The sequence below is a fragment of the Hipposideros armiger genome, unplaced genomic scaffold, assembly GCF_001890085.2.
Source record: "Hipposideros armiger isolate ML-2016 unplaced genomic scaffold, ASM189008v1 scaffold_35, whole genome shotgun sequence".
NCBI classification, from domain to species: Eukaryota; Metazoa; Chordata; class Mammalia; order Chiroptera; family Hipposideridae; genus Hipposideros; species Hipposideros armiger.
In genome coordinates, this window is record NW_017731385.1 from 1,058,260 (window position 1) to 1,085,891 (window position 27,632).

Below are 27,632 nucleotides of genomic sequence, written 5' to 3' on the forward strand. Positions count from 1 at the left end.
TCTCTCTCTCTCTCTCTCTCTCTCTCTCTCTCTCTCTCTCTCACACACACACACACACACACACACACACACACACACACACACACACACACACGGTGGGGAGGAGGGGCAAGAAAAAAAGGAAAAGGGAAAAGAACAAAATAGCCTAACCATTAAAGATAGTCCTGCAGGTGGCGATAGAAACTCATAAATGATGAAAATCCCAAAGGTAAATTTCTGTGGACTGCTTTTTTGGGGGATTTTAAGTTCAGCAATTTATTTTTAATTTGATACCATCATGGACCAATAGAAATCATTACATTAGTAGAAATATGAAATTTCCATGTCAGGTAATCTCTGTTTTTGTAATCATTTTCTCAGATAGTCTACGGCATGTTCATCTTTACACACAAGGAATTAACGTCCAGGTTATTGCCGAGTTGGTACTGATTTCCGATGGCAAATAACCATATTAAGTCTTTTTTTCTTTTCTTTTCTTTTCGCTTTTCTTGACGTATAGCTAAAATTTCATGCCTGTGCCATTGGTGGGCATAGTGGTGTGTGTGTGTGTGTGTGTGTGTGTACATAGATACACCTTCAAATCAGAGTATCAACTCCTGTTGTTTCCAATGGGCATTTCCTTCCTTAGGTAATTGTTGAAGGTTAGTTTTAATCTGAGCGGGATCACAAATTCCTTGAAAGCTATTTTACCCAGGGATCAAAACCACAACATAAACAGTTTCTTTTAAAATGTTAGAAAACGCATCATGGATATGATACCTTTTTTTTTTTCAATTATTTTTATTTCATTTTGGACATTAGCTATTATCAAAGCAAAGTTGAAACATTCAGTAGGTCTTTCCTTCCTGCTAGTTAAGGTTCAAAAGTTCTTAAACTGCTTTTTGTGAATATATATTTTCATGTGTCCTTTTTCTCTTAAGTTTGGGTCTGCAAATGCTAACGCTAAAGTGATTTGCTTAAACATAAAGCTAATTCTCAGCTCTCTTCTTTTCTTGTAGTCTCATTTAAAAAAACCTTGGCAGCGCACATTTTCAAGGGGGAACTGCCTTGATTCTAAGAAAATGTAATTATTTTTTGGTTTAAATGCTTTAGGCTTTAGATATTGAGTGTCATCAACAGACAACTGTGAAGGTCTTGAGCAAATTAGTTCAGTCTTGTCTCCCTTCTGAACATTTCGCAAAGTCTTAACGGTGAAGTTCAAAACCAATAAGGTCTTGTATACCATACCATCAGATACAGGATTTCTTATAATAGAAGGGGGCGGGGAGGAGGGGAGAGAGGAAAAAAAGAAAAGAAACCTCCTAGCCTTCTTATATTCTGTTTCAATTGCTATTCCAATTTCTCATGAGGGAAGACAGTGGAAAGTAAGTCAAACCCTCAGAAAACCTATTTTGCAGCCTTCATATAAAGAATATTCACTTCTCTGCTCTGTTAGCAGCTGACCAAAACTCTAATCCATTAAAAAAAAAATATATATATATATATATATATCGTGGTAAGCAGTTCTTGAAAATGTTTATAATAAATGGGGAAAGCCAGGCTTCCACTGTGAGATTAGCAGTTGGAACAGGATGTATTCATCAGGAAGTAGGTTATTGCCTGACCAGTGCGTCCTGCCGTGTATCCTGCAGGAGAGAATGAAGATTTAAAAGCTTGCAGTGCAAGGAGTTTATTCGATGTTCCCCCCTTTGCTTTCTTTTGCATATCACTGTGTTGTTTATCATACATGGTGTGTTCCTCAGTGAATCTATTAGGAAGTTCATTTTATAGACCCAAAACGTCTAATGTTTGGTAGGTTGCCCCCACTCCCACCCCCCCATCCAATGACCTATGCATATTAATGTGACTAACTCACTTTTGCAGAGCAGACTTTGGAGCTTGACAAAAATAATGAGAGAACTGTGAAAGATGATTTCCCAGAAATTTGGACTCGCCCCCTCACCCCCATCTTAAAGATACAGGAAATACCGCTGAGGGTTGTAGCGATTTTCCTGCGTTTTGCTTGATTGCGGTCCCGTCTCAGAGCTAGGGGACAGCAGTGATCTTGAATAATGCCTTCTACGTGGAAGATACCTATAGCAACACAGGGAGTGACTAAGAAATCAAATACACTGGCTAAAAAGCCTTAGGGAAGCATTATGTGTCTGAGGTCTGATCTATTGTCTGGGAGGTCGGAGAGTGTTAATGCAGTCTGCAAAGATTACACTCCCTCTCTAATTGCTCCGACACTTCCTTAAAGGATTTAAACAGTCAGGAAAGGTGACGCTCCTTGTCAATTTTTGTCTTCTGCCTGCCGTTGGAAGTTTATCTGTCTTTCCACCGAGACCACTAGATCAAGTAACCCAGCCGGTGTCAAAAGCATACGCTCTGAATGGAGAGCAAAAGCAATGAGGGATGTTATTTACAGCTCCATTATGACTTGCTCTTTAAATTCTTTGCATTCCATTCTGGTGTTTACATTGTGAAAACGACAGCATATCTGTGTTCAAGAAGGGGGGGGTGGGGTGGAGGAAGGGGGCTGAAAGGAGTCCAAGAGTTCACAGTGCCTTCTGATCACCGAGTTGTTTTCGTCATCTTTTCTCCATGCCATAAGGCCCAGTATGGCATTTTGCTTTTAGGTTATTTCAGTCGAAGCAGTGGGGAAAAGTGGTCTTTATTTTAGCATTTCCCCTGTACCTCCTCCCCCATCAACACAACACACACACACACACACACACACACACACACACACACACACACACACACAGTCACTCTATTCTGAAATGTGCATCATGAATTAGGCATGACTGACCCCTACCCAGGACCTGCTAACTTTATCCATGCCATCGTTGTCCACTTCAAACGTTGTGCCAACACACTTTTAAAAAGCTCTCTTGCTCCCCCCCGCCCCCCGCCCCAAGAGAAGATGTACTGGATGGATCCTGTGTGTCCAAAGCTGATAATAGTAATTTTATTAGACACTGTATCTCTTAACGTTGTTTTGATTATAACTCAGTGTTTTCTAAACGACATTGAAAAGCTTCCAGAGAGGTTTTAGCAGTTCTTTTCACCGTGCTAGTTTAGGAAATGCTGCGGATCTGTATGTTTTTCAAGAGCACATTGAGCTCCTTAATTCACAGTCTGTGTTGCTGTAGGAGCGGGGAGGGCAAGCTTATATTTTGCCCTAAGCGGTTTCTACCCACTATGCAGTTGCATCATTGAGAGGTAAGAATTCCTCTTAGATCAGTTGAGGTTGCTAATATATGTGGCCTAGAGCCTGCAATGTAATGTTTATGTAGCTTCCTTGGGAGGATTTCCTGTAATTCAAGATGGTAGTCTGAATGATGGGTGTAGTAGAAGGATTTTTTTTTTCTTTTTTTTAAAGAAATCCTTGTTTGTCCCATGGGCTTTTCACACTTTTCAGCTGACGGCACTGTATTTTATTCATACTGTATAAAGCTGTCAGTGTATTCGTTATATGTGTCTCTTGAAGACTGTGAGCAGATGACGAGAACAATTGCTAGAGGGAGGAAAAACACGTTGGAATCAACATCTTTAGAGGAGAATTTCTGTAGCGTCCCAGCTCCTGCATGGACTGTCCCCCTCGCACTTTTTTCTTCGTGAGTGTGTTCTCTCCCACTGTCGGCAGATTACACTGAATGTTTCATCTGTATATAAAAATTAAAAATTCAAACAAAAATCTGGCCCACATGAAGAACAGGCCCTTTGGGCATATGGTTCATTATGCATATTCGTTTAATTACTAAAACACTCGGGGATGGCTTCCCTGCCCTTGCTTTCAACTTGCAAAGTTGGATCTCTTCTCTTGCACAGAAAATGTAGCACAGAATTTTCTGTTCTGAAAGAGAAAATAAAAAAAAAAAAAGAAAAGAAAGAAAGAAAGAAAAGGAAATTAAAAAAAAAAAGAGCCTTTGAAGAAATTATTGGAATTCACCAAATGAGGTACGATTCTCAGGATGAGACGGATACAAGTAGGAATTTCTTTCTCTTTTCCTCCCTTTTCTAGCCTCCATCTCCCTCCCATGTCTAACCCCTGCCCCTGAAGGCTGGTTTTACTGTGGCTAGTTTATACGAATGTGAGAGGGTGAGAATGCGAGACTTAGGATTTAGGTTTCAAGTACATTTCTTCCGACTCAAGTCTCAGGACGAAGCTGCGTTTTATTGGACAGAGAGGGAGTGCTTGGAAAGTGTGACTTTAATTGATTTTTTTCGGGGCAAACAGGTGGTGATAGTTTAGATATGCCCTGGCCTCGGTGCCACTCCGAATTTGGGGCTGTGCGCACATAATAGCTTTATTAAAATAAACAGTCTCCTAGCTTTGCTGTTACCTGAACAGCTGCCTCTTGGTTTTGAAAGCACCCTTTTAAATATTTTCATTCTGTGCTTAAATGTATCGGATCCTAAAAAAAGCCGAGGAAGGCTTTATTTTTCTCTTTATGTCATCAAACTTATTCTTTTTTTCTTGTTTGAAATTAGAGATGTGAAAATTCAAACAGCTTCTTTAAATGGGATCATTGTTGTCATTGTTGTTTCAGGTTTTCTTTTGTTTTTTGTTTTTTTTTGGTTGTTGTTGTTTTGAGCACAATTATTTACATGATGCAACAGATTTTTTAATAGAGCGGGCCAAAAATTGAATTATTGAATTTATAGTTGGTGGGTTTTGATTTGAACTCCTATTTGAGCGATCAAATGATGGTTTTAGTGAAAGAGTGTGTGTGTGTGTGTGTGTGTGTGTGTGTGTGTGTGTGTGTGTGTATGCACATACATGCTTAAAAACTGTATTTTGGGTTTCTTCCTGGTTTATTGTGTTGTCTCAGCACCACGGGAAAGCTTTTTGAACTCCTCTCGATGACAATAAATTCAGAACTCCTGAAAGCATTTCTAAGGACAGGAAGATCCAAACCCTGGCATCGTTTCTGTTTTTAGTGGCAAGTGTGTGTGGCTCTGATACAAACACAATTTTCTTTTCATTAAGCAGATAGGTAGTCTGCCTGAGTGACGGGAGACCATCCAAGCCATTCCTGATACGATTCCTAAAGGAATTGGACTTGGCTATAAATAGCATTGCCCACTAATCACTGTTGGAGGATTCCAGGATTGAGGCCCCTTCACCGGTTTTAAGCACATTGAATATGGACGGCGCTATTGCAGGCTTAATGTGAACTTATTGCAACCCTGCTTCTTTTAGTGCCAGAAATAATGCTGCAAGTGGAGTAACTTAATACAGCGAGCTGCTTTCCTCTATCACTGCACTAATGCTAATTAGATACACTTGCTTTATTACCCAAAGCGGTTTTCTTTCCCCCCTCCTTCTATTCATTCTGATCCAGTCTTTCTACGAACATGAAGGAGTAACTCCTAAGTGTTAAGTTTAAGCTTTTAGTCACAATGGCAGCCTGATGTTTGTGGGCCCAAAGTCAGAGAACACTTTTAGAGAATGCTTGTCCACTTAGAGCACAATTAGCGCCCCTTGGGCTTCTACCATGGAGGATGGCCCCCAGTGCCAACAATGACGCCTCTGGAATGAGTGAGACACTTATCGGTACATTTAATGGAATTTTTTTTCTTGACCTCTTCAAGATCCTCAGCTTTATGGGGGAATAAGTAAATGTGTGAGGATTTTTTCCCCCCTCCCTTCCTTTAATCAGAGCAGAGAATTTGCTGATGGCTTTGAAAGATGTATTTACCAAAGTCAGACTTTCAACTGCTCAATTACCAGCTTCTGCAAAAACGCATAATGAGAAATTTATTGTGTGATTCTAGACCTGAGATTATGAACATTGTAGGGGGAAAAAAAAAGCCAATAGTTCCAGCATATTAGATGCTTTCTTGCTTTCTTTTGGTTTAGTGCTTTTCTACTTTTTAAACTAACTGCTCTGCCTTTATGAGTGGTGTGGGGATTTTTACTGGGCCATAGGTGATGGATTAACTTTTTTTCCATTTACATAAAATCATCACAAAATGTAAAGTATAGGGTAGCTAGTCACATGATGCAAACAATGGGATTTTAATCAATGTTTCATACTTAAAAGAGAAAAAAAGATTACATATTTAGTCAGAAACTTGTGTATCAATACAGGTTAGAAACATTTTGTTTCTTTTTTGTTTAGAATCCTTTAGTACACCCAAAAGGGTAAAACAAAAGTCAACAAAAACTCCATGTCTTGAAGAATTCAGTCTAAAAATCTCTAATTTATATTTAATGTTAAGAGTATATAGAATTTTTATGTATAGACTTCCTCAAAATCAGAATGGAATTGCCTACATTCTTTATAGAAATGTTCATTGTAGTGCTATTGGGAACAGGTAGTTTGAAAATTATATACCTTCTTTATTTAAACAGTCATAGAGGATAATGAAAGTGAAAAACACATAACCCAGGTGTCTTTTTGCAAAAACACTGGAAATAAACTATCAGTTGGGTCATTCCCACACAAACTAGAACTAGCGGTTGGAGTTTTGTCTCTAAGAGACAAGGCAAGTCACCCAGTTTGATTTCCCACCCCCTCCCCCAGCAGTGAACTCACCAGTTCATCCTGTGACAAGTAGAAATGGTCAAAGATAGTGCCAAGTAAACACCAGAAATTGTATATTTTGATGCATTTGGATCTCCAGAGAACAGACGCTTAATGGATGTTGATTTGGTAAACTTTCTGTATGTCATGGCAACCAGGATATGAATTGGAAGCACAGGTTGAAATTGAAGGTTTTATTAGAGGACGGGGTGGGGTGGGGGAGTCAGACTTAGGACAGGACGAGTTTGGGGTGTGATCAGAGCTGAGGTTTGTGAAGCTTTTCTGCCATGATTGGGGTCTATTGTCCCTTACCACTTTCTAGGTGGAACCTGGACCTTTCATAATTTCCTGAGCTATGTTCACCCCTTTCACATTATACCACTTTATTAGTGTTCACTGGCTACTGTAACAAACTACCATGTAAGTAAATGGCTTTAGACAACACACATTTATTATTTTATAGTTCTAAAAGTCAGGAGTCTGCCACCCGTCTCACTGAGCTAAAATCAAGGTGTCCGAAGGGCTGTGTTTCATTCTGGTGGTCCTGGAGAACCTGGTTTTTTTTTTTTTTCCTTTTCCAACTTTTGGAGGCTGCCCACATTCCTTGGCTAATAGCTCCTTCCTCCAACTTTAAATCCATCAAGCGCACGTTACTGAGCCCTCACATGGCATCCCTCTGACCTTGCTTCTGCCCTCACATCTTTCCCTGACTTTCTTCTTCTGCCTCTGCCTTCTGCTTTTAAGGATTCTTGTGATTACATTGGGTTCACCGTATAATCCATGATGACTTCGCTGTGTCCAGGTCATATTAGCAGCCTTAACTCCATCTATAACCTTAATGCCCTTCGCAATGTAACGTATTCACAGGTTCTGGAGAATAAGACATGGATGTCCTTAGGGTACCATTTTTCTGCCTGCCACAGCCAGGTCATTCATTACTTCCATTCATGTTGCTTTCTGATGGATATGGATTTCTGAAGCCAGCACTGGGTCCTTGTGTAGGAAGTAACTTTAAAAGGCATATGTCTGGGAGAAGGGGAGAGATTACCGACTATGGACATTTGAACCTGTGAATAGCTAGGAGACTGCAATTACAAATATGTGGAAGTCACGTGTTATCAGCAACTTGTGAAAGATTTTGGTGTTTGATTTTGTTCAGTCTGCCTTCCCGGTGGTTGCTAGTCTATGTCTGGAGGGGCAGGCGGTGGAGGAGGAAACTAGGCGCCTGTCCACACTGTAGATTGTACGTATGAGATTGTACAACCCCAGTGGGGAGAGGAACAGATGGGCTACTTCCAGGCAAACCAAAAATAGTTAGGGGGCTTGAGAATGACTTGAAGGTTGCCCAGGACTCAGAAGTAATTCCTAGTGAGTGGGTGAGTGTAACTGGGCTCAAAATCCTGGTGTTTATCCACATGCCTTCCCACAGTTAATCAAATTCCAAGCCATGTTTAAAGAACCAACAAAAGCCTATATTTTCTATGAAATATCCCTTAGCACCCCAGACAAAAGTGTTTTTGACCTTTCTCCTGGGCTATTGCAGTTTCTCCCTAAAATTTTTCTCAGTTTCTCGTTTCCTCACCCCATTCCCATAATTAAGGGTACTTTGCTACCAGAGTTAATCTAGTTAAATATTAGATCCTATTATTTCTCTATTTAAAAATCCATAAATGACTTCCCGTTTCGTTGATGGCATCTTCGTCTGAGTACCATGTCACACAGGCCTTTCCACTACCTGACACCTGCTCAGTTCCCTGTTGGATCCACCCCTGTTGGATGTTTTACCATCTCTAGGCTCATGAAGCCTTTAAAAATTTTTACCGTTGTCACATCTCTTGTTTATAGTTCCTTTCTCCTACTCAACTGTCAGTCTAATCCAAAGGCTGCCACTCTCTAGTATTCGGGTTGAACACAAAGTAATAACCAAGTAAATGTCTTCTCTTGAACCAATGAATGGCTTCAGTGCTTGTCTGCAGAAATAATCAGTAAAGTGGAGACGAAACAGACTTTATCTCCCAAGTGATTTTCTTCATGCTTCTATCACTTTCCATTTCACTTGGATGTATTCATTCATTTGCTTTAAGAAGCATGATGGTGGTGGTGATTCTTCACTTCCTGTACTTCTTTACGTTTTACCTGCTTGACCCCTGTGGGCATTTGGGTTTGTAACCCTTGGCAGTGGTTAACATTCTGAAACTGGTGTAGAATTAGCAGTGTTTCACAGGCTGGTAAATGTGTTACAAGAAAATAAATTGTATCCCCTTCTCAGATTAGTTGAGGAAACAATATATCAAGGGATAGGACTTGATTTAGGTTTTTTGTTTTGTTTTGTTTTTTAAATAGGGCTTTTGAGAGTAATTCAGAGACTTGGCTTCATGTAATTTGGCTATTTTCTAGTCTTAAATCTACTGTCAAAGCAAGATAGACTGTTAAATAATTCCAACGGCCAGCCAAGTGGCTCAGTTGGTTAAGATCTAGCTCACGAGTGTCAGTTTTGAGCAACAGGGTCGCCGGTTCGATTCCTGGGCCGAGTTGAGCTAAGCTGCCAGCAGGTGGCAGGATGATTCAGCTAAAAAAAAAGAATACATAAAATAATAATAATAATAATAATAATAATAATAATAATAATAAATTTCAAATGAAGGGATTCCAAAGCATTGGGGGAAATAGCCATGCATTGCACTTGGTGTCTTATTATACTATCTTATTAATAAGAACGTATGTGTATATTGAAAATGGACATTAAAAGCATTTTAAATAAATTCAGGAATTAGACAATGATATCCCTCTCAACGGTTTTATTTAATATTGTTTTGTTTGTAGTAATGAAATTAAGTATGAAAAAAGTAAGTTGCAGATATTTGAGGAAACAGAAGCAATTCTTTGTTTGAGAGTTATGTGACTTTATTCTTACAAACCCCAAAAGAATGAAATGAAAAGCTATTTGAAACAATAAGAAAATTCAGTAAACTTACTAATTTAAAAAATTAATATATACAAATCATTAACTTTTATAGGCCAACAATTACCAGTTTGAAAAATATAGTCGGAGAAATGATTAAATTTACAATTGCAACCAAAACATAAGCAATAAATATATAATATCTACAAAAAGAAAATATTTATATGACAGAAAAAGTTTTCAGTAATATGTAAAACAAATACTGCTTTTGGAATGGAAGTTTCAATATTTAGGATGTAATAATTTGCCTCTTCTAAGTTGATATGTTACAAGAGTGACTTTTTTCAGCACTTAAGAGCTGACAGCTGATAACTGCAAATTATCTTATATCATCTTCTGGACTACCTGTGGTTTGAAAAGAAAGTGAGGCTTAAGTTTTGAAGTAATATGTCCAAGAGTTGACTCGTGCCTTATGAAATAATTACCATGTGTTCTTTTCTTATTTGTCCTACTAATTAGTGTGTCCCTTGGAGGTCGGGCGATGTCTTATTTGCATTCATGTCTCCAGAGACCATTGTAGCGTAGACACTTGGGTTCAGATCCAAGCTCCTGCTTGTCCTTTCATGGTAGGGATCACAAATTCAGGGGCTGGTAGAAATTGGGCAGGTTAAGCGCCTACCTGGTCAGATGTCGGCAGCTCTAGCACATCATTTTCTTGTGGCCAACCAGCCTCAACATTGGAAGATTTTAAGATTTTAAAAGAGACTTTGGAAATCTGACGTTTTTTTCTGAAATATCTGGATTTTTAAATTTCGGCAGCCAATTTTAAAAGTAATCCCTTGCTCCAATTCAAATAAACCTTACTGTTTGCAAAATTTGGTCTGGGGCCTCCCTCTTTGAGACTGTGGAGGCCTCCATACTATTTTACCTCCATTCTGGTACACGAAGTCTAAGAACAAAAAACAGGGTTGATAGGCTTACGGGGTTTCCAGGTACGGGGCTACTGAATCCATCTATTCTAGCGTGTGACTGGTGAACTCATTTCTATATCTTCCGCATTCTACTACCAGTGCTAAAACTGTGTTAATCATTGCACATCTGTGTGTGTGTGTGTGTGTGTGTGTGTGTGTGTGTGTGTTAACCTGTTTGTTTCTAAATGATACTATAGAGAGAGCCCCTCGTTTCAGTTCCTTAAGTCAATGACTAGGAATTTAATATTGCTCCCATACTGTTTCCTCAATCAGTGATTTTGGTCTTTTCTCCCAATCAGGTGTTTTTGGTCACGGTCTGGAATTTTGAACTGTACATGATCCCCCTGGCGTTGCTGCTGCTCTTTGTGTACAATTTCATCAGACCCACGAAAGGGAAGGCCGGCAGCATCCAAGACAGCCAGGTGAGCAGATTTCAACAATTCTGACATTTGACTGGAGAAAAAAATGTGTGAATGACAATAAGCCAGCAACAGCAGCACCACCAGCACCCCCTGAGTAGAGCCCCAGTCCATTTGGTTTGAGAGTTGAGCAGCCACTCTGCACATATATCCACGTCCTAGTGGAGATCTTTGATCGGGTGCGATCTGAAGGCTCCCGTCTGTAGCATCTGATGTTTCTGTCTTGGCCTACGTTCTTAGCCTGAGGAGAGCCCGCTGGTTCTAGGTCATAATTTCCATGCCAGCAGAACATGTCTGTGTACACATCTGGTTCTCCATAAGGTGACTTCGAAGAACATTCTCAACCACCAGAGAAAAGCCTTCGGTGGTCCCCTGAGAGTGGGTGGGCATGGGCCCCTCTATTCTGGAGTGTTCAAGTTTTGGTTGTAAATCTCAAACTTACCATGGTTCAAGGAAGCCCCACCGAGGCCTCTTCTCAAAGACATCCCCCAGCAACCACTTATTTCACTTCTGACGCAGCTCTTTCCTCTACCCCTTTCCTCCCAGCCCAGAGGATCTTTTCCTGCCCTGCGTGAGCAGGAATTTGTATTTAGGGACTTGCTTTATGGTATAATCTTGGCACATCAGATTCAAGAACCAACTTTTAAAACAAAAATCTAAGGTTTTGAGACCTGATAGCAGATCAGGTTCACATTGGTTTTTTTTTTTTTTTTTTAAGACTCACAAGCTGACCATCTTTACCCGTATGTCCTTATACTGTTCTCATGATTTTTTTAAAAAGCTCTGAAATAATGGGTATTAAAGGGATAGTTCTGGTGTCCTTTGGGACATACGGGAACTGGGGGGAAATGAGTCTTTTGGCATGGATTAAAAACCTCAAGGAATTTCAAAATTCTGTCCTGTTTGATTTTTTATTGTTTAATGCATGGATATAGATCAATAAAGAAGGGCCTAAAGATGCTAGAACCACCTAATAAATAAATACTTTTAAAGTAAGTTTCATTTAAAGACTAAGTTTCACCGAGATACAGGTGAGGGAAATTTTTACAGAGAAACATCTGTAATAAAAATGCTGTCGACTAATATTTTTCCGTTTTTTAATCAGATTTTATTTTTCCAGCTATATATGATGTATATGTTTATAGCCTGGGTATGTATTTGTTTGCTATATATATAAAGATATACATGGGTACCCAAGTACACTTATGTATATGTGTATGTAAATGTATACGTGTGTATAAAAACCTTTTCATTTACAAAACAGTTTCCAATGTATTACCTAATGTAATCTCGATAACACAACCATGAAGGAGGCAAGAATTACTATTTTCTTTTTATGCTCGATGAAACTAAGGCTCAGATTGGCATAGCGATTTGCCCAAAGTCACACAGCAAGACTTTGTCTCAAGCTAAAGACTTCTAACTTGTAATTCCAGTGGTTTTTCTCCCAGAACATGTGTTTGTTATTGTTTGCTTTTATCACTTCGCTTTCACAAAACATGCTTGCTGCCAATGGTGAACAGGCTAGTGTCACACAAAGTGCTAGTTGAAGTTCATGGGAATCCTGGGAGGTAATGAGGTACCAGCCCTGGAGACATTGCTTGATTGCTGCTCAGAGGTTTTATGGAGTATAGCCGAGTACTCTCTGGTTACTCCAGAGTTACTCCCTTTTAAGAGCATGATATTGACAAATCTTTTTTCTATGGGAACAATGACATCTAAACAGCATGACTGACCTTTAAGTTTAAGCAGAAAGGTAAGTGTTCAAGCTGAAAATAGACCCTAGTTTTCTAATACCTCGCCTTCTTTCCGAGCTACTGAACCCATCTGATAGTGAACCAACATGTGCTAGCTTTTAAAGATGGCAGTGACCGGATGGAAATTTCCCTATGAGATAGTCAAGATTTCTAAATGCATCTGAACCAGTCCATTTGCATCACAGCTGGGCCTTTGACCCCTGAACTAAAGCAAGGCGCCTTTAGTCCAGATCAGAGCCTAGAGTTTCCTTCCCTCACCTGCCCCCCCTACCCCCCACAACCCCAAAGCCCAAGGAAAACAATCGCACTGTATAGAAACCTGTAACTTATTCTTGAGATTGATTATATTCCGACTAATGCATTTTCTACTGTCTAATGTTTCAGTAATGGCCCCAAAGGAAAAGAGAAATCATTATAACAATGAGCCTAGCACAAACGGAGTATGGTACTCTCAGCCTTAACGTAGCAGTTGGTTCATTTGTCAGAATAAGAGCAAAATTGTTTGCAGAAGAAGTACAACTCGGCAATGCATTTTTAAAGCTGTAGGTGCCTTCAAAGGGCACTTGCCTAATAGCTTTATTTATAGTTAAGTTGTATGTAGATTATGCATATCGTTTATGCTTTTGCCACAGCGTCCCTGAACTTGAAAAGAGTTACTTTGGAAGGGGTTATAATGCATTTTAAAAATACTAGTGCTTAAATGATGTAGGAAAACTTTTTTAAAAATGTGCATGAGTTCAATTTGCACTTGGCGATTTCAGTTGATATTTTGTGAACACATTGTGGTTTTTCCTTTCAGGACAGCACAGACATTGATGAAGAGGAGGAGGAAGATGACAAGGTGAGTGCACTCAAGAAAGAACATGAAAGGTGACAATAATATTTTCATTAGATAGCATTCTTCTAGATTGGGTCAAATTCTATGTTTTTTAGTACTATGGAGTGACTAGTACATTAATATTCTTGTCATTTAATGAGTATATCTCTTTCTAAGTGTTTTTTTTTATTCTTATTTTTTTTTAAATAAGGATGAACGGGGGTAAAATATAAGGAATAACTGAAATGTTATTATGAAAAGCATACCTATAGGAGGCCTGTCATTTGATGCAAGGGGACATTCTCCTTCTCCTTGGTGTCTAAAAGGTAGCCGAGGAAGTCAGAGCAAATCAAGTGAACACTCTTTCTTTTAGGTTCATGGCTGTGCTCGGTGGGGTGGTCACCCACGTCAGAGCCTGTCACTTCCCCAGCTGTTGCTGGCAACGTGTTCAGCTATATGTCTGTGTACATCTGTCCTTTTTCCTTCTCCTGGGAGAATCTCTCAAATCTGCTGCTTTTGTTGTCATTACGCTTTCAGACAAACCTTCTGGAATAACAAGAAAAAAAAAAAGCCAAATGAGATGCCGCGAGCGTAATGGACTTCTAGGTCCCTTAGAACCTGTGGGCAGCGTCCAGGAAGCCTGCGGGGGGAGGAAAAGGGCAAAAGGCGTGTGTGTGGGGGGGCCCTAAGAATGAAGGACCCAGCATAAATTTCCCGGGAAACAGAAATGAATTTAAAAACACTGGCTCCGTGACACAAACAACCTTAAAATGAATCGAGAGAGTCAGGTGGGCTTTGCCCATTTGAAGCACACTGGGTGGATTACCAAGTAAACCTTATTTGTTGTGCTAAAATGATTATTCATAGCAAAATAATAAAATAAAGCAGTAAAATATTTTTAGAAAGTGCATTGACCCTTTTCAGAATAAAGGTCGCGCAGAGATATCTTCCTCCTTGATGAATTTGTGTGGGTGGTTTCTGAGTGACATAAATCTATGAACATTAAAACTAGACACAGCCAAGGGATAGTGCATGATGAAGGGGTGTTTTACCAAAGGAAACACTTGCGTCTTATTGAAATCCTTTTAAACCTATACTGGGAAAAATTTTGAATTGTATTAACCAAGGCTGGGAAGTGTGAAAGATTTCTTTCCGTTTGGCCGGGACATTAAAAATGAGCCAGCCATGGAAGGAGGTGGACATCGTCTGCCTTTTAGTGACCTTGTGTCTTTGGCCCATCTGATAAAGGATAGCATCCAACAAGAAGGCAATGGCCGGCAACACATTTGGGCCAGGAAGTGTACAGCAGTGGCTGCCAAGGTCTAACCTTATGCGAAGGGGCCTCCACAGCTACCTGGGGCCCGAGGTCTTGAGGTACAGCCTCTGGGCTCTGCCTCAAGCCCTTTGGGACAAGGATGCCTGAGTCGGGACCACAGCATCTAAGTAGATGTGCCTTGGAGCCATGACAGCCGTGTCCAACCATCTCACACTGAGGCTGCTAGTACTGGGACTCTCTCCTTTCCTCCAGGGCCATTTTGGCGCTCGATCTACTTGGACTGTAATATTCTCACAGGGTCTTTTATAGCCACAGCACGGTCGTGTTTGTTTTGCTTCCTCAATTTTATATATTTTTTGTGAAATCTTGTAAAAAAAAATAATAATAAGCCTGATGTGAAATTTTGACTTCTGGCCATGCATCTCCTGCTTAACACAACCGTACTCCTATCGTTAGAGGTCACCAGCCAACTTCGGGGTCCTCATCCATATCTTTTGGCGTAAACGAGAGGGATTTTCCACGTCAGATCTCCCAGAGCACACATCACCCACATACACATTACAATCTAGCATTTCTTCTCCGTGTAGAGCAGCCTGCACCACTGAGATGTGCTCGTCACAGACCTCCCCACCCAGGCACAGGGCCACTCCCCTCCCCTGTGTCTGTATCAAAGGGTTTCCTCCACACAGCCCTCCTGGCTTCTGTTGCATGTTAGACATGACAGACCACGCTTCTGGGAACTGTTACACCCCCAACGAGCGATGAACTGTTTACAAATTATAAACACACCGCCGTTTCCTTCCAAACTCGAAGAAGAGAGGCAACTCCTTTCTAGCCGACCTATCCATCTTGAAAGTGACACTCCTTAATTGCCAGCTCCCCTTCCCACCAAATACCATTGCAGACAACTGTGGAGATGAAAGCAGGCTGGGGCCTCTTGGCACAACTTCCTCAGGACGTGGACACTTTCCCATATTCTGCCTGTCTCCAGCGCACAGACCAGGACCGGGTCTGGGGTCTGTCATATACTTTTATTGTCTGGACCGGGGATTGTTGCAAAATAATATCACTACAGCCTCTTTCTCCTTCTTCTTGTCAGAAGTCCACGGTAGTCATCTGTATTTGAAACCAAATTAGACGCTACAATTTTGCCTTCCTTTCTTTTGTCAGCTTTCAAGTTAGAACATAGAACTTTCGGGGAACTAGCTTTTCAGGCTTTTCGAAAACTAAAAGTACAAACTAAACTTTGAAGAGAGGAAAAAAATTTTTTTTTCTTTTTCTTTCTGTCTTATACCTGATGGGCCACAGAAGAAATTGCTTGTTACAAGGACAGTTTGCTGGGGACCCTAGAACACAGATAATGGCTAAGTTCAGCCCACAGCCATCAGCTGACATTTCCTATTTGTATTAGATTCCATATGTGGAATTCTTCTGTGGGGAACTTATTTGTACGGATGGATTACAATGAAAATTGCATTAATTTTCTACACAGTAAAGGTCAGTAATTGAAGCATGAACCAAGAAACTATTGTGTAAAATGCTGTATTCCGTACTTAGGAAAGGTCACACCAGGCAATAATATCTTGTTTTCATTGCAGAAGGTATAAATACTTGCATTAGAGATTCTTTCTTTTTCCAGCCCAACAATTACGTACATAGACTATTTCAGCATTGACTATTAACGTCAGGATGAAGAAATCATAAGGCCATGTAATAATGATAATAATAAAAAAAAAAACCACTCTGCCTATTGCTATCATGAAGAAACTGCACTGTGATGCCTGTGTTGTGGGTTGGTTTGTTTTTAGCTCAGTTGTCAGAAATAGGACTGAATGATTTGTTCTTGTAGGCTGATCAATGAATGAGTTCACAATCGCCTTACAGTATTTGGGGGATGGGAGGGGAATTACCCTCTCATATTAATTATGGATGGAAAACAGATATGGGGATGTTTTCCTTTAAGAAAATAAGGAACATCTAATACATTTGTGTGGATCAATTGTGGAACGTTTTATAATGAGATGATGCCAATAAATATACTACATCCTGTGTTCCCAAGCTAGGATGTCATCATTAAAACTTAAGGAGTTTTTCAGCCATCAATTTCTGTGTTTTAAAATAATTTCCATCATCCAAACTTGATTAGTCCACTCTTTACTACCTAAGCAGAGCCTTCTTGGAGAGAAAAGCACAGGGCATGTGTATTCAGAAGGAGTTCTTGCTGTAAAATAACCTGCATAGTCCTTTGGGTGAGTTGGATAAGGTCCATCGTGCCTCCTTCCCTGTGTTTTCTTGTTGACAGAGAGAGAGAAAGGGAGAGAAAGAGAGAGAGAGAGAGAGAGAGAGAGAGAGAGAGAGAGAGAGAGAGACTGATCGGTGGTGGTATCTTAACCAGGGAAGACTGTCTTTCTAGAAAGAAGCCTCCTTATAATCCAATAGTGAGAGTAGTATTGCTTACGATTCCTTTCTTACTTCTTAAGAATACCCAAGGCCCTGCCGAGTGGCTCAGTTGGTTAAGAGCTCGCTCAAGAGTTTAATCTCTGAGCAACAGTGGTTCGATTTCCAGCCTGAGCTGAGCTGTAAACAGGTGGTAGAATGGCTCAGCTAAAAAAAAAAATCCAAAACACAGCAAAGTTAGTTTGATTAGTGATGTTTTGTTTTAAGCTATTGACTTTAAGCAGTGGTACTTTAAGATGATAAGGTGTGGGTATTGTTAAGAAAATAAAAAGTCAAAGAATGCCTTTGAAATATTAACAGTAATTGAGTACACACACACACACACACACATTTTTAAAGCCTATACAATCTGTATACAGGACACATTGTAGAGGACCAGCGTATGGATAATTTTCAGGGGAATAGAGTAAATGGCCATTCTGATTTAACTGCTTTTAATTTGATTTAATATGATTTTTTTAGTGCCGAAGTGATTTAATTGCTAACATTTCTACTGTGCCATCTTAGTTTCAAGACTTTAATATTAAAATGGATCCCAGCCAATTCTTAATGATCAGTTTATGCATGTTTGACTGCAAAAGCCCTGGCTTCCTTATTTCCTGCAGTCTTTTCTCGGACACATCAACGAGCTCCAATTTTCCTTTTAAACACGAAACCTCCATTCTTAAGAATGTTTTGGCTGCATCACCTTTCGAAGTAATCCAGAAAGGTGATTCATCTGACCTTTTGAAGCGTTAGTCATCCTACTTACTATCAGGCTCACTAACATCTCTAGTACTTGTGGATTTTGTATGCGATGTCTCCTGTAAGGAGTTATACCTGGTATGTGACTCCCAAACGTTGTGAAATGCTACATCAAACTGGAAATTGGATGGGTTATCTATCCTTCTGTCAGCTAATGTGCACCGTCTAATAGAATCCAGTTAAGGGCTCTGAGTGTACAGACTGCAATGCAGCTAGACAATTTCGTTTCTCTCTGCTGAAAATTTTTTACATCACGCTAATGTCGACTACATCGGACATTGTATCTCAATTGCCCACAGGTCACTGTTTTTCTGAGGACAGTAGCTGCTCCGCTCCTCTTTCCTAACGAAGGCCCCCTGTTTCAGTGTGGTTTGCCCTAAGTCCCAATTATCCAATGAGTTTGTGAGATAATTGGTAGATAATTTACAAGATAATTGATGGAAAGGTGGGGCACACCGTTTTTTTCCTCCAGGGAAAAGTCATAATGTAATGTAAGTAATAAAATGGCACAAAAGTAATAATTGAAAACAAGGTCATTTTGAGTAAGAGCTAGGTAAGTAATTAGATTTATAAAAATATTAATATTTATAGAGCCTTTATAATCTGAAGGCTGTTTTTATGTGCTTTAGTTCATTCAGTCCTCAGAATAAACCATTACATTAGATATTATTTTTCCCATCTACAAATGAGCAAACCCAAATTAAGAGAAATTAACTTAATAGGAAGGGAGCAAGACTCAACTCCAGCTCTTCCGACCTAAATCACCTTTATTTTTGACCATGCTACACTATTATGGGGGAAACGTGTCATTCATTTATCAGTTCATTTTTCTGCATTATTATACATTTATAGAGTGTTTTCTCTGCATGAGAGCCTCTGTGGGTACAAAGATTGCAACTCTACACCCGGTGCTCAAAGTAAGTCATACAGATTGCAATGTGATTGGTACTTTTATCAGAGTTTCCCCACTGTGTTGGGCAGTGGAGAGTCCGTGGGTGGGGAAAGCACAAATGCTCCAGGGGGGTGAGGTGTAAGCCCAGGCTTAGGTTAATCAGAATTACTTGTTGCGTTGCTTGATCTCAAAAATATTTTTTCTCCCACCTCAAAGAAAACTAAAGGACACACAGCTAAGTTGGCAACTGCAGTTCATGCTGCATTTCCCTACAGTAGTTGCAGATAGAAACAACCATTAGCCCCACTTGCCTTGTGGTGGCACAGCGTCTGTCAACTGGCTCAGAGAAACAGTTAATGAAATCAGTCTTCCCTATTTAAAAAAAAATTATATATATATCTATATATAATATAATATGTATTATATATATAATTTTACACACACACACACACACGGTGCCCAAAAAAATGTATACACATTTTAAGAAAGGAAAACTGTATTAAAATTGTAATACTCAGTGTATACCAATAACAAAAGATGAATACAAGTCACGTTTGACTTCTGCAATTACAAGAGGTGCTCAAAGTGGTTCCCATCAGCGTCCAGACACTTCTGATGACGGCGAACTACTGCTTGAGCAATGTTGACCAAAGTATTAACATTTCTTAAAATGTGAATACATTTTTTGGGCACCCCATATGTGTGTGTGTGTGTGTGTGTGTGTGTGTGTGTATACATATATACACATATACATATATATATTTCTTTTCTTTCTAAATTGTTCCCAACTTTTCAGTTGTAGTTTACCAGCACCTTCCCCTTGATGCTGTTTTTTTCATTCCTGTCATTTTTTTCAGCCCTCCCATTTGATACCAGATAAAATCCCTATTGCAAGGCAAAAAATAAAAAACCATGTTGGTAAATATGAGTCGGCATGGAAGTGCTTTCTACAATGAACAGATAGATAGAGCAGTTTAAAACCACTTAGAAAGAATATTGGTTCAAAATCCAAACAGTCTGTGTTATAGTCATTTCCCAAAGCAAAAGTCCTCCTTGAGAGGCATGTAGTCTTCTGAAAGACTACCGATGTTTTCCCCCTCATTTTAATAACATGCACCATGGAGTCGCCTCTGTGTGTGTGTGTGTGTGTGTGTGTGTGTGTGTGTGTGTGTCCCCATGTGCACACAACACCTCTCATGGGAAGAAACCCTCAGACAGTTCCCAGTGCAGTAAGTCCGGATTTCCAAATAACAATTTTTAGTCTTGTATACCAGAAATATTGTGTCTTGTTCTTGGTTATGACAGGTGCCGAGAGGTTTTTATTATTTTTTTTCCCGTGCTAAATGCCACTCCGCCTATTTCTGACGTTTATACTTTTTCAATTTCTGATGTTTATACTTTTTCAAGTTTTCAAATTGCAGCCTTTTAATATTCAGCGGGAGGAAATAGACCAAACATACTCCCATTTAAAGTCTCAAGTTATATTTTTGCATCTTTGCTCAAGAGGGATGAAATCACTGGGAAGATCTTGAGAGAGAAATTTTGCGTTGATCCTTTTGGGGAATCCTGTGTATCCTGTGACAAATACTCCTCAATTTTTAAGCACATCAAAAATACTTTTTTCCTGATATGGTCATTTTTCAGGACTCTCTCTCTGGTTTTGCCTAGGTAATTCAAAGAGAAACGAGACTTTTTCCTCAATCAGAAAATGTAGGAAAGATGTAAAGGAATATACTGATTATATAATTCTTAGTTGAAATTTAATGTTGATAGTGTTCATTCTCTCCCAGAGGCTAGGAGCTAGTTTATTCCACCACGATGTTATACTCACTGGACACATGGGGCAAAGCAATTGGGCCTTGAAGAAGGAACGATTTGCTTCTGGGTTTATTTTGTTTTTGTTTTTAAATAAGGAACAACACAGGCACATTATTCATTCTAAATTCAACTGCTTACAAAGCTTAGCCAAACACTCAGTTGTTTTTGTTTTTTTTTGACATTTTATAAACAGATGGACAATGAAAAAAAGGGCGATCTTGCCTTCCTCCTTATATAACATATACATGTTTAGGTTACGGAGTTGGCATTTATCACTATTTTTCATAGAATGCCACTCTTACCTGATAGAGTGTAACAAAACAGAGGAGCCTTATGAAATTTGAATTCCGGATCGTAAAGTTCCATGCATTCATCTATGCCATGATGTGGTCATACGTGCTTGGCCCATGAAGTGGACCCTGAAGCATGTTAATTTTTCTCATGCCTCCGTGCTCTTTCAAGTTTGTCATGAGAAGCAAAATCCATCCTTTCTCAAATATAGGCATCTAAACATATGTGTCTTGCCGCAATTATGTTGTTTATTGGTTGAGTCGCACCCGTGGCCCTCATGATTTTGATTACCCGTTTCCCCTCCATCAGTTGGAAACCTCGTCTGTTACAGAAAAAATATAAGCCCACGTGACAGCACTTCTGTCCTTCTGAATGAATGGCTGTCACTCTTCCTCAGCAGTTCAGAGGCAGCAGCGGATGTAATATTGTGCCTGCTAACCGGTGTTACCACCACATTCCGTGGTTCCATCTGAAACGTGTAAATAAAGCCAGCATGAGGCCGATAGAGCTGCCAGATGATTCTCTCACGGGACCCAGGACGACATGAGTAGACTCGTCAGGAAGATCTCTGGTGTTGAAACTGAAATCAACCCCATCTTCTTTAAACTAGGCCAAAGGCTATTCATTCTTTCATGCCCTCACATTCTTGAAGGGAAGGGATGTATGTGTAGAAAGCACCTAGATAGAGATATACCAAGGGCTTTACATGTGATATTTCATTCTCCAAAGACTCCTGTGTCATCTCCCTTCTCCAGGTAACACAGTTGGAGCTCAGAAAGGGCAAGGAACACAAAGCTAGCAGAGCACAAAATCAGGGTTGAACCCAGTCCCCTCTGATGCATAGCCTGTTATTTACAAAATGTGTAGGTCTGTGGAGTTGGTGCATCTCCCAGTGTGTTTGTTTGTTTTTCCTTCTAACATCAAATTCATTAAAAAGAAAAAAGGATATTGTGAGAATCATTTAATATTTTGGTGTACTAACTTATACTTCCTTTACAACCAGACCGTCAACATTTGGGTGTTTTGCTGGGAGGAAAAAAAAAATCAGCTATCTGAAATAGGAAATTTTTATGCAGTTGAGCCACATGGAAATTTGAGGCATTTTCCAAGACATTGTTTTGACCGAAGCTCTATGCTGCTGAAAAGAGGAAGCCACTTTTGGCCTTTGGGTCAAATTCCCCGATATTTTCAAATCGCCCATTTAGAAACATGAATACAGATGTGCCCCAGAGAAATGGGTTTTCACCATTGAGCCCATTAATAGACGTTGGCGAATTCCTGAGTGTGGATTGGGTGGGTCCCTTTGGCAGCATATTTAATTTATAATGCAAACTGCTTAAAGGATTAGTGTTCATAAGGGAAATAAGGAATTTAAAAGTAGGGTGAAAAAGTAAAAATGTCTTAGAAACTTGACATTACAAGAGGGAACAGTGAGCTTGACTCCCCCTTCTGTGGAAACTGGTTGGGTAAAGGCTTGTAGACCAGATGGCAAGAAGTTATTCAAACCATCCCAGCATGCTTCAGGGAAGAGGGGGTGGCACTGGTCCATTCTGACCTCTGCCCATCTCTTTGGTCTGTTTCAACCAAGTATCTTCATAAACAAGGGCAGATGCAAGAAGGGGTGTTTGTGCTTTTTGACATTTCCATCATATTGGTGCTTTGACCAACCATCACTACGGGGTGGTGAGTTTCCCCTCTCTGCATCCATGGGTCCAGTTGGGTGGAACAGACAATACAGGACGAGAAATAATTTTTTTTCCTTTTTCTGCACAGAAGGCTATTATAGAAATGGTCTCTTCCATTCAGAAGCTTTTGCTCAATAATTTAGTACAATTCTGACCCAAGTAAAATTCTGGATAAAAAAAACGAAACAAAAACAGTTTTATTAAAGTTACTTGAGGTTTTAGGTTTTATGTATTAGATGCAGCAACTACAATGACCCAGCTAGGCAAGAGCTGAGAGGGCAGTAGCTAAATCCCATTACTGACAGATTTCATAAGGGAGCTAGAATATGCTATCAGAATATAAGAATTAGTGTAAAAATTCCACTCTTTAGGGAATCTTATTTTCTCCATTTGAGTAATTTCTAAGTTATTTTTATAAGCATTTGCATTACTGAACATGGTAAGACACATTTAAGGTTTTCTTTATACAAAGTAAGGGTACTATTCTTGGAAATCTGAATTTCATTTTACGTGAAGCATTGGAGACTGAGGAAAATGGACTTATCTTTGCTTCCAAGCCCATGAAGGAAAAAATAATCAGTTGCAGAACATCCTCTTTAGAAAAGCACCTAGGTAGGACATAGTCCTCAACAGTGTGCTATCTGGTGACTTTGTAGCGTGTCTCCAGCTGCTTATGCAATTTCTGAGGTGGTTGCCAGAGGGTGACTGAAAAATATTCACCAGGCCTGCAGCGTGTTTAAAACATGATTAAAAATGCAGCAGTGTTCGACTAAGACACCACAGTACTAGGAAATATATTAGCCAACATGCCATGTGGTTACCTGCCAGAAACATTTCTGCAGCAGGAGAGAGGGAAGGTGAGCTGGCAGATAACCTTGTGAAGACAATGAGAAAATTAGGGTTAGCCAAATAGGAAGAATTACAGAGTTCTCTGAGAGAAGCATCAGCCTCCACAGGGAGGTGAACTGGTTCTGTGGGGCTTCCATTCATCACCTCATGACCTTGAGGTAGTGTCTGAGGCTTGCACACTCCGAGCGGCAGCATCTGAATGAGAGGGCTGGGACTTTCTGGACTCAGTAAACTTTGAAGTTGTGCAAAATGTAACTTCCCTCTTAGAGTCGCTCTGTTGACAATAACCATGGTATTACACCACAGCATAATAATTTCTATAGTGGGGCAATAAAAACAAAGTAACTGAAATAAGTCTTGCTTTTATGTTTCTTAGGAATCTGAGAAAAAGGGCTTAATTGAAAGAATATATATGGTACAGGATATTGTTTCAACAGTTCAAAACATCTTGGAGGAAATAGCTTCTTTTGGAGAAAGAATTAAAAAGTAAGTTCTACTGTTTATGTTGTTGTGTTTGAAGTGGAGCTGCCATCCACAGGGACAGGTGGGGGTCGGAGGCGGGGGATTAGAAAATGCAAAAACCAAAACCAAAAGCAGTGGTGTCAGGTAAACGCTGTTAACTTTGGTTGGTGGTTTTTTTTGTTTGTTTGTTTTGTTTTTTTGGGGGGGGTTGGGAGGGGGGCTTGTCAATTTCACAGTTGGGCAGTGCCTCAGAACTGGGGTGACCATATGGCCCAATTTACACCAATTGTCCCAGCATAGTTATTAATAGTGCCCCTTCCACTCTCAAAAATATCCTGAATTGGGTAATAAACTAGATTAAAAAATAGATTATGGGATTGACAAATAAAAAGGGAAGCAGATATGCTCTAAAGGAGTCTTTTCTGTACAACCACAGACCACAGCCATGCCTTGAGTGAAATTTGTTCTCAATTCTCCAAAGAATGGTACATAATCAGTAGCATCATAGATGCAAAGATGGGACGTTGGTTTATTGCATACATACATGCCTTAAGACAGAGGTCAACAAACTTTCTCTGTAAAGGGCCAGAGCGTAAATATTGTTGGCTTTGTGGGCTATATAGTCTCTGTCACAACTACTCAGCTCTATGGTTTACCTGTAAAAGTAGTCATAATTGATACATAAATGAATGAGTGTGATGTGTGTTCTGATAAAACTTTATTTACAAACATAGGTGGCAGGCCACATTTGACTTAAGTCCTACCCATAGCTTGCCACTCCCTACTTTAGAGCACAAGGCTAACTTCTCTATAGGAGTCCCAATTGAGAAAGACTCTTCTATGATTTGTGTTTGATTGTTTTTTATACATCACTGAACTGTGTATAACTTGCTCTTCATTTGGTATCAATGTATAGAGTAGTTTTTAATTATTTTCTTTGAATTTTAAACTTATTTCGCTCTAAATCCAGAGTTGTATCAGCCATGTTTTTCTTTCTAAAGATTGGTTAATAATCTTTCTTATCTTGAGGGTCAATGTAGTTTCTTTAATGTTTAGAGATTGCGTGGGTAAAAAAGAGAAAAAAAATAGTGCTAAAAGTGAAGTGAAAGTTTTGTCTATCAAGATGCAGGGAAATTGATAAATGATAATTAACGTCAAGAAATATCAATGTTTAATATGAAACTTTCTTTGGATACTGATCTTTCTCAGTTCCTTATCAAATGAAATTGCTCTCAAATACCCATTTATTATTGGCATAGTAAACATGTTTGTTTTGTTTTAAAAATAGGTTAAAACCCATCTTTACTTACACACATTTGGTGAGCTTTTACCGACTTTAAACATTGTTATTCCCATTATCAATGTCTTAAGAGGAGAAAAATGAACAATAGTAGGATTTTTGCTTACATGTATCTACCTGGTTTATTCTTCTAGGTTTCATATAAATTGACAAATGATTCCTGAATTCACCCTCAAAATTGTTTAACAAAAACAGCAGTCACAGTAGAAAATAGTGAAGTGATGAGGAGGGCATTATAATGCTTCATTCATTCACTCATTCAACGATCCGTTACTGAGTTTCAGGCACTGACTTAGTCTAAGAATAAAAAATGCCTCCATAACAATGATAATAGCAACAGTAACTAACGTTACGTGCCAGCCAGATACTGGTGTAAGCCCTGTACACATAGTATAATAACTTCTTCAAGGAGTTACTTAAAGGAATTGGCTATAAATGATTCCAACACCCGTATGGTGTAAGGATTGTTACTATCCCCATTTTACAGATGAGGAAACTGAAGATCAGAATAATTTACTATGTAGCCCAAGGGCACACAACTAGCATGCCCTGGAACTTGCATTTGAGCCTGGCCCCCTCACTATTACACTGTAATGTCATTATACTCTAGGGATCTATTTCCCAATGAGGAAGAAGAACAGTAATAAGACAGCATTCCGTAGCATTAATGCTAGCTAGAGGTAAGACAGGGTCAGACAGCTCTGACCCTCCCGGAAAGAGATGCAGGAGAGAGACAGACAGACAGAGGGCAATTCTGAAAAAGCAACAATGTATCAGCTTCTCTGAGAACTGGAAAAGATAGCTGGGTATAGAACTGATGAAGGAGAGCTTCCACAGGTGGGATCCCTTGTGCCAAGACTCAGAGCCCAAGCCCGTGCTAGCGACGGAGGGGACTTAGTGTCTGTGCCCTAGGTGATGGCAGTGGCAGTGCCTGGAGGTGAGGCACATCGTGCATGGCCTTGGGTGAATGGAAAAAGTCAATGAAAAAAAAAAAATAGTTGAGCAAGGGATGCGCTGGCAGCAAGGAGGAAACACGGATGTGGAGCGGGGGAGAATGAGGAAGGAAGCCCGTGTCTGTGCTTGAATGTCGCTAACAGACAAGTGTGGCTGTTGTGCAGTTGACAATAGTCAAGGAAATGTGTCCGATGAGAGAAGAGGGTAGAGTGATTTAAACAGGCCCCCACTCTCCGGGGCTTTTGAGGGCCGGCTGTGCCCAGCACAGCTGCGGTGGCCATGTCCGAGACGTATTTTCAGCCATGAACAGGGCACTGTTCTGCCAGCCGCAACACAGGAAGGCTCAACTCCTATTCATTCGTTGGCCATTCATTATTCCGGTGACCTTAAAGTTCCTGCTGGGCACTCAAGGGGGGTGTCCGATGTAACTCCGTTGGAATTCCATTGTAATTCAGGGCTTCAGGACCAGGGAAACTTTTTACCCAACTGCTGGCAACTGAGCAAATGAATAGACTTACATAAAACGCTGAGAGCAAGGCTTCCCTGTTACTGATGGGGGAGGAATCCAGTGGTATGGAACTTATATGGAACAAGCTGTTATTTTCTTTTTTCTACCTACGCATTTCAAAGGTACATATATATCAGGCTCAAATGTGAATCACCATGTAGCGTGTACGTTATCCCAGGATGAGTCAGAAGAGTGATTTATATTATATGTCCCATCGCTCTGCAACACTTGTGTTCTTGAGTGGGTAAGGAAATCTCCACGGAGGGGATAATGAGGTTAAGGCAGACCTGTGACCCAGAAGGCTTCCCTGAAATGTTCCACGTTAAGGCTTACAGGGCACATCGTAGGAAGCAGATGTTAAGAAGATGGCTAGGAAGTGATGTTAAGAAATCCTAAGCAATGAAGACGAGAAAGCAGGTGAAGGGCAGTTTGAATCATGATGAGGACCTGGGAATGACAGATTAATGTATCTTGTGTTTATAATGTATCTTGTATCTTGTAATCCAAGAGGAACAGGTTGGAAGGGACTGAGAAAGAAGGTAGAAAAACCAAGAGGGCCAGAGGCCAGGTATGAGGAGTGAGGTCCCAATTAGTGTGAAAACCATGTTAGCATCATGTTGGGTGCATCACAAAAGAATAATCTACAGGATTATAAGTCCAGAGGTTTCTGTGTCCATGGGCAAGGGGGTGAGAGGACATCATCTGTCCAAGCCTGGGAAATGAGGAAAATAAAGACTCCATTGACACAATGGTCAACTAGTAGGGTAGCCATTAAGGGGCAGGGACTAATGAGGGACCACCCACCTTACCAGACATGGTCACAACCATTTCTGTTCAGTGTTTCAAAATTTTGAAAATGATATTCTTCAGACATGTTAGTGAACCTGAATGGTTGAATAAATGAAAGGAATTCATTGATTTTTTTTTTCATTGATCAAAAGGTTTGGCTCATATTTTTCTCCTTACTGACCAAATCAGGGATTCCCTTCTTAGTATTTAGGGATCTCCCAAGTCA

The 27,632-nt window shown here is 39.9% G+C and overlaps 1 protein-coding gene across 1 annotated transcript in view; it reads left to right on the forward strand.

Annotated features, from left to right (window-relative positions):
• The window catches only part of MCTP2 (multiple C2 and transmembrane domain containing 2), a 189,501-nt gene that overhangs the window by 153,009 nt on the left and 8,860 nt on the right, over positions 1-27,632 (forward strand). Inside the window, exons 18-20 of the mRNA XM_019637847.1 lie at positions 10,688-10,810; positions 13,364-13,405; positions 23,770-23,879. Of these exons, the coding sequence (XP_019493392.1) occupies positions 10,688-10,810; positions 13,364-13,405; positions 23,770-23,879 (275 nt within the window). The remainder of the gene's footprint in view (positions 1-10,687; positions 10,811-13,363; positions 13,406-23,769; positions 23,880-27,632) is intronic.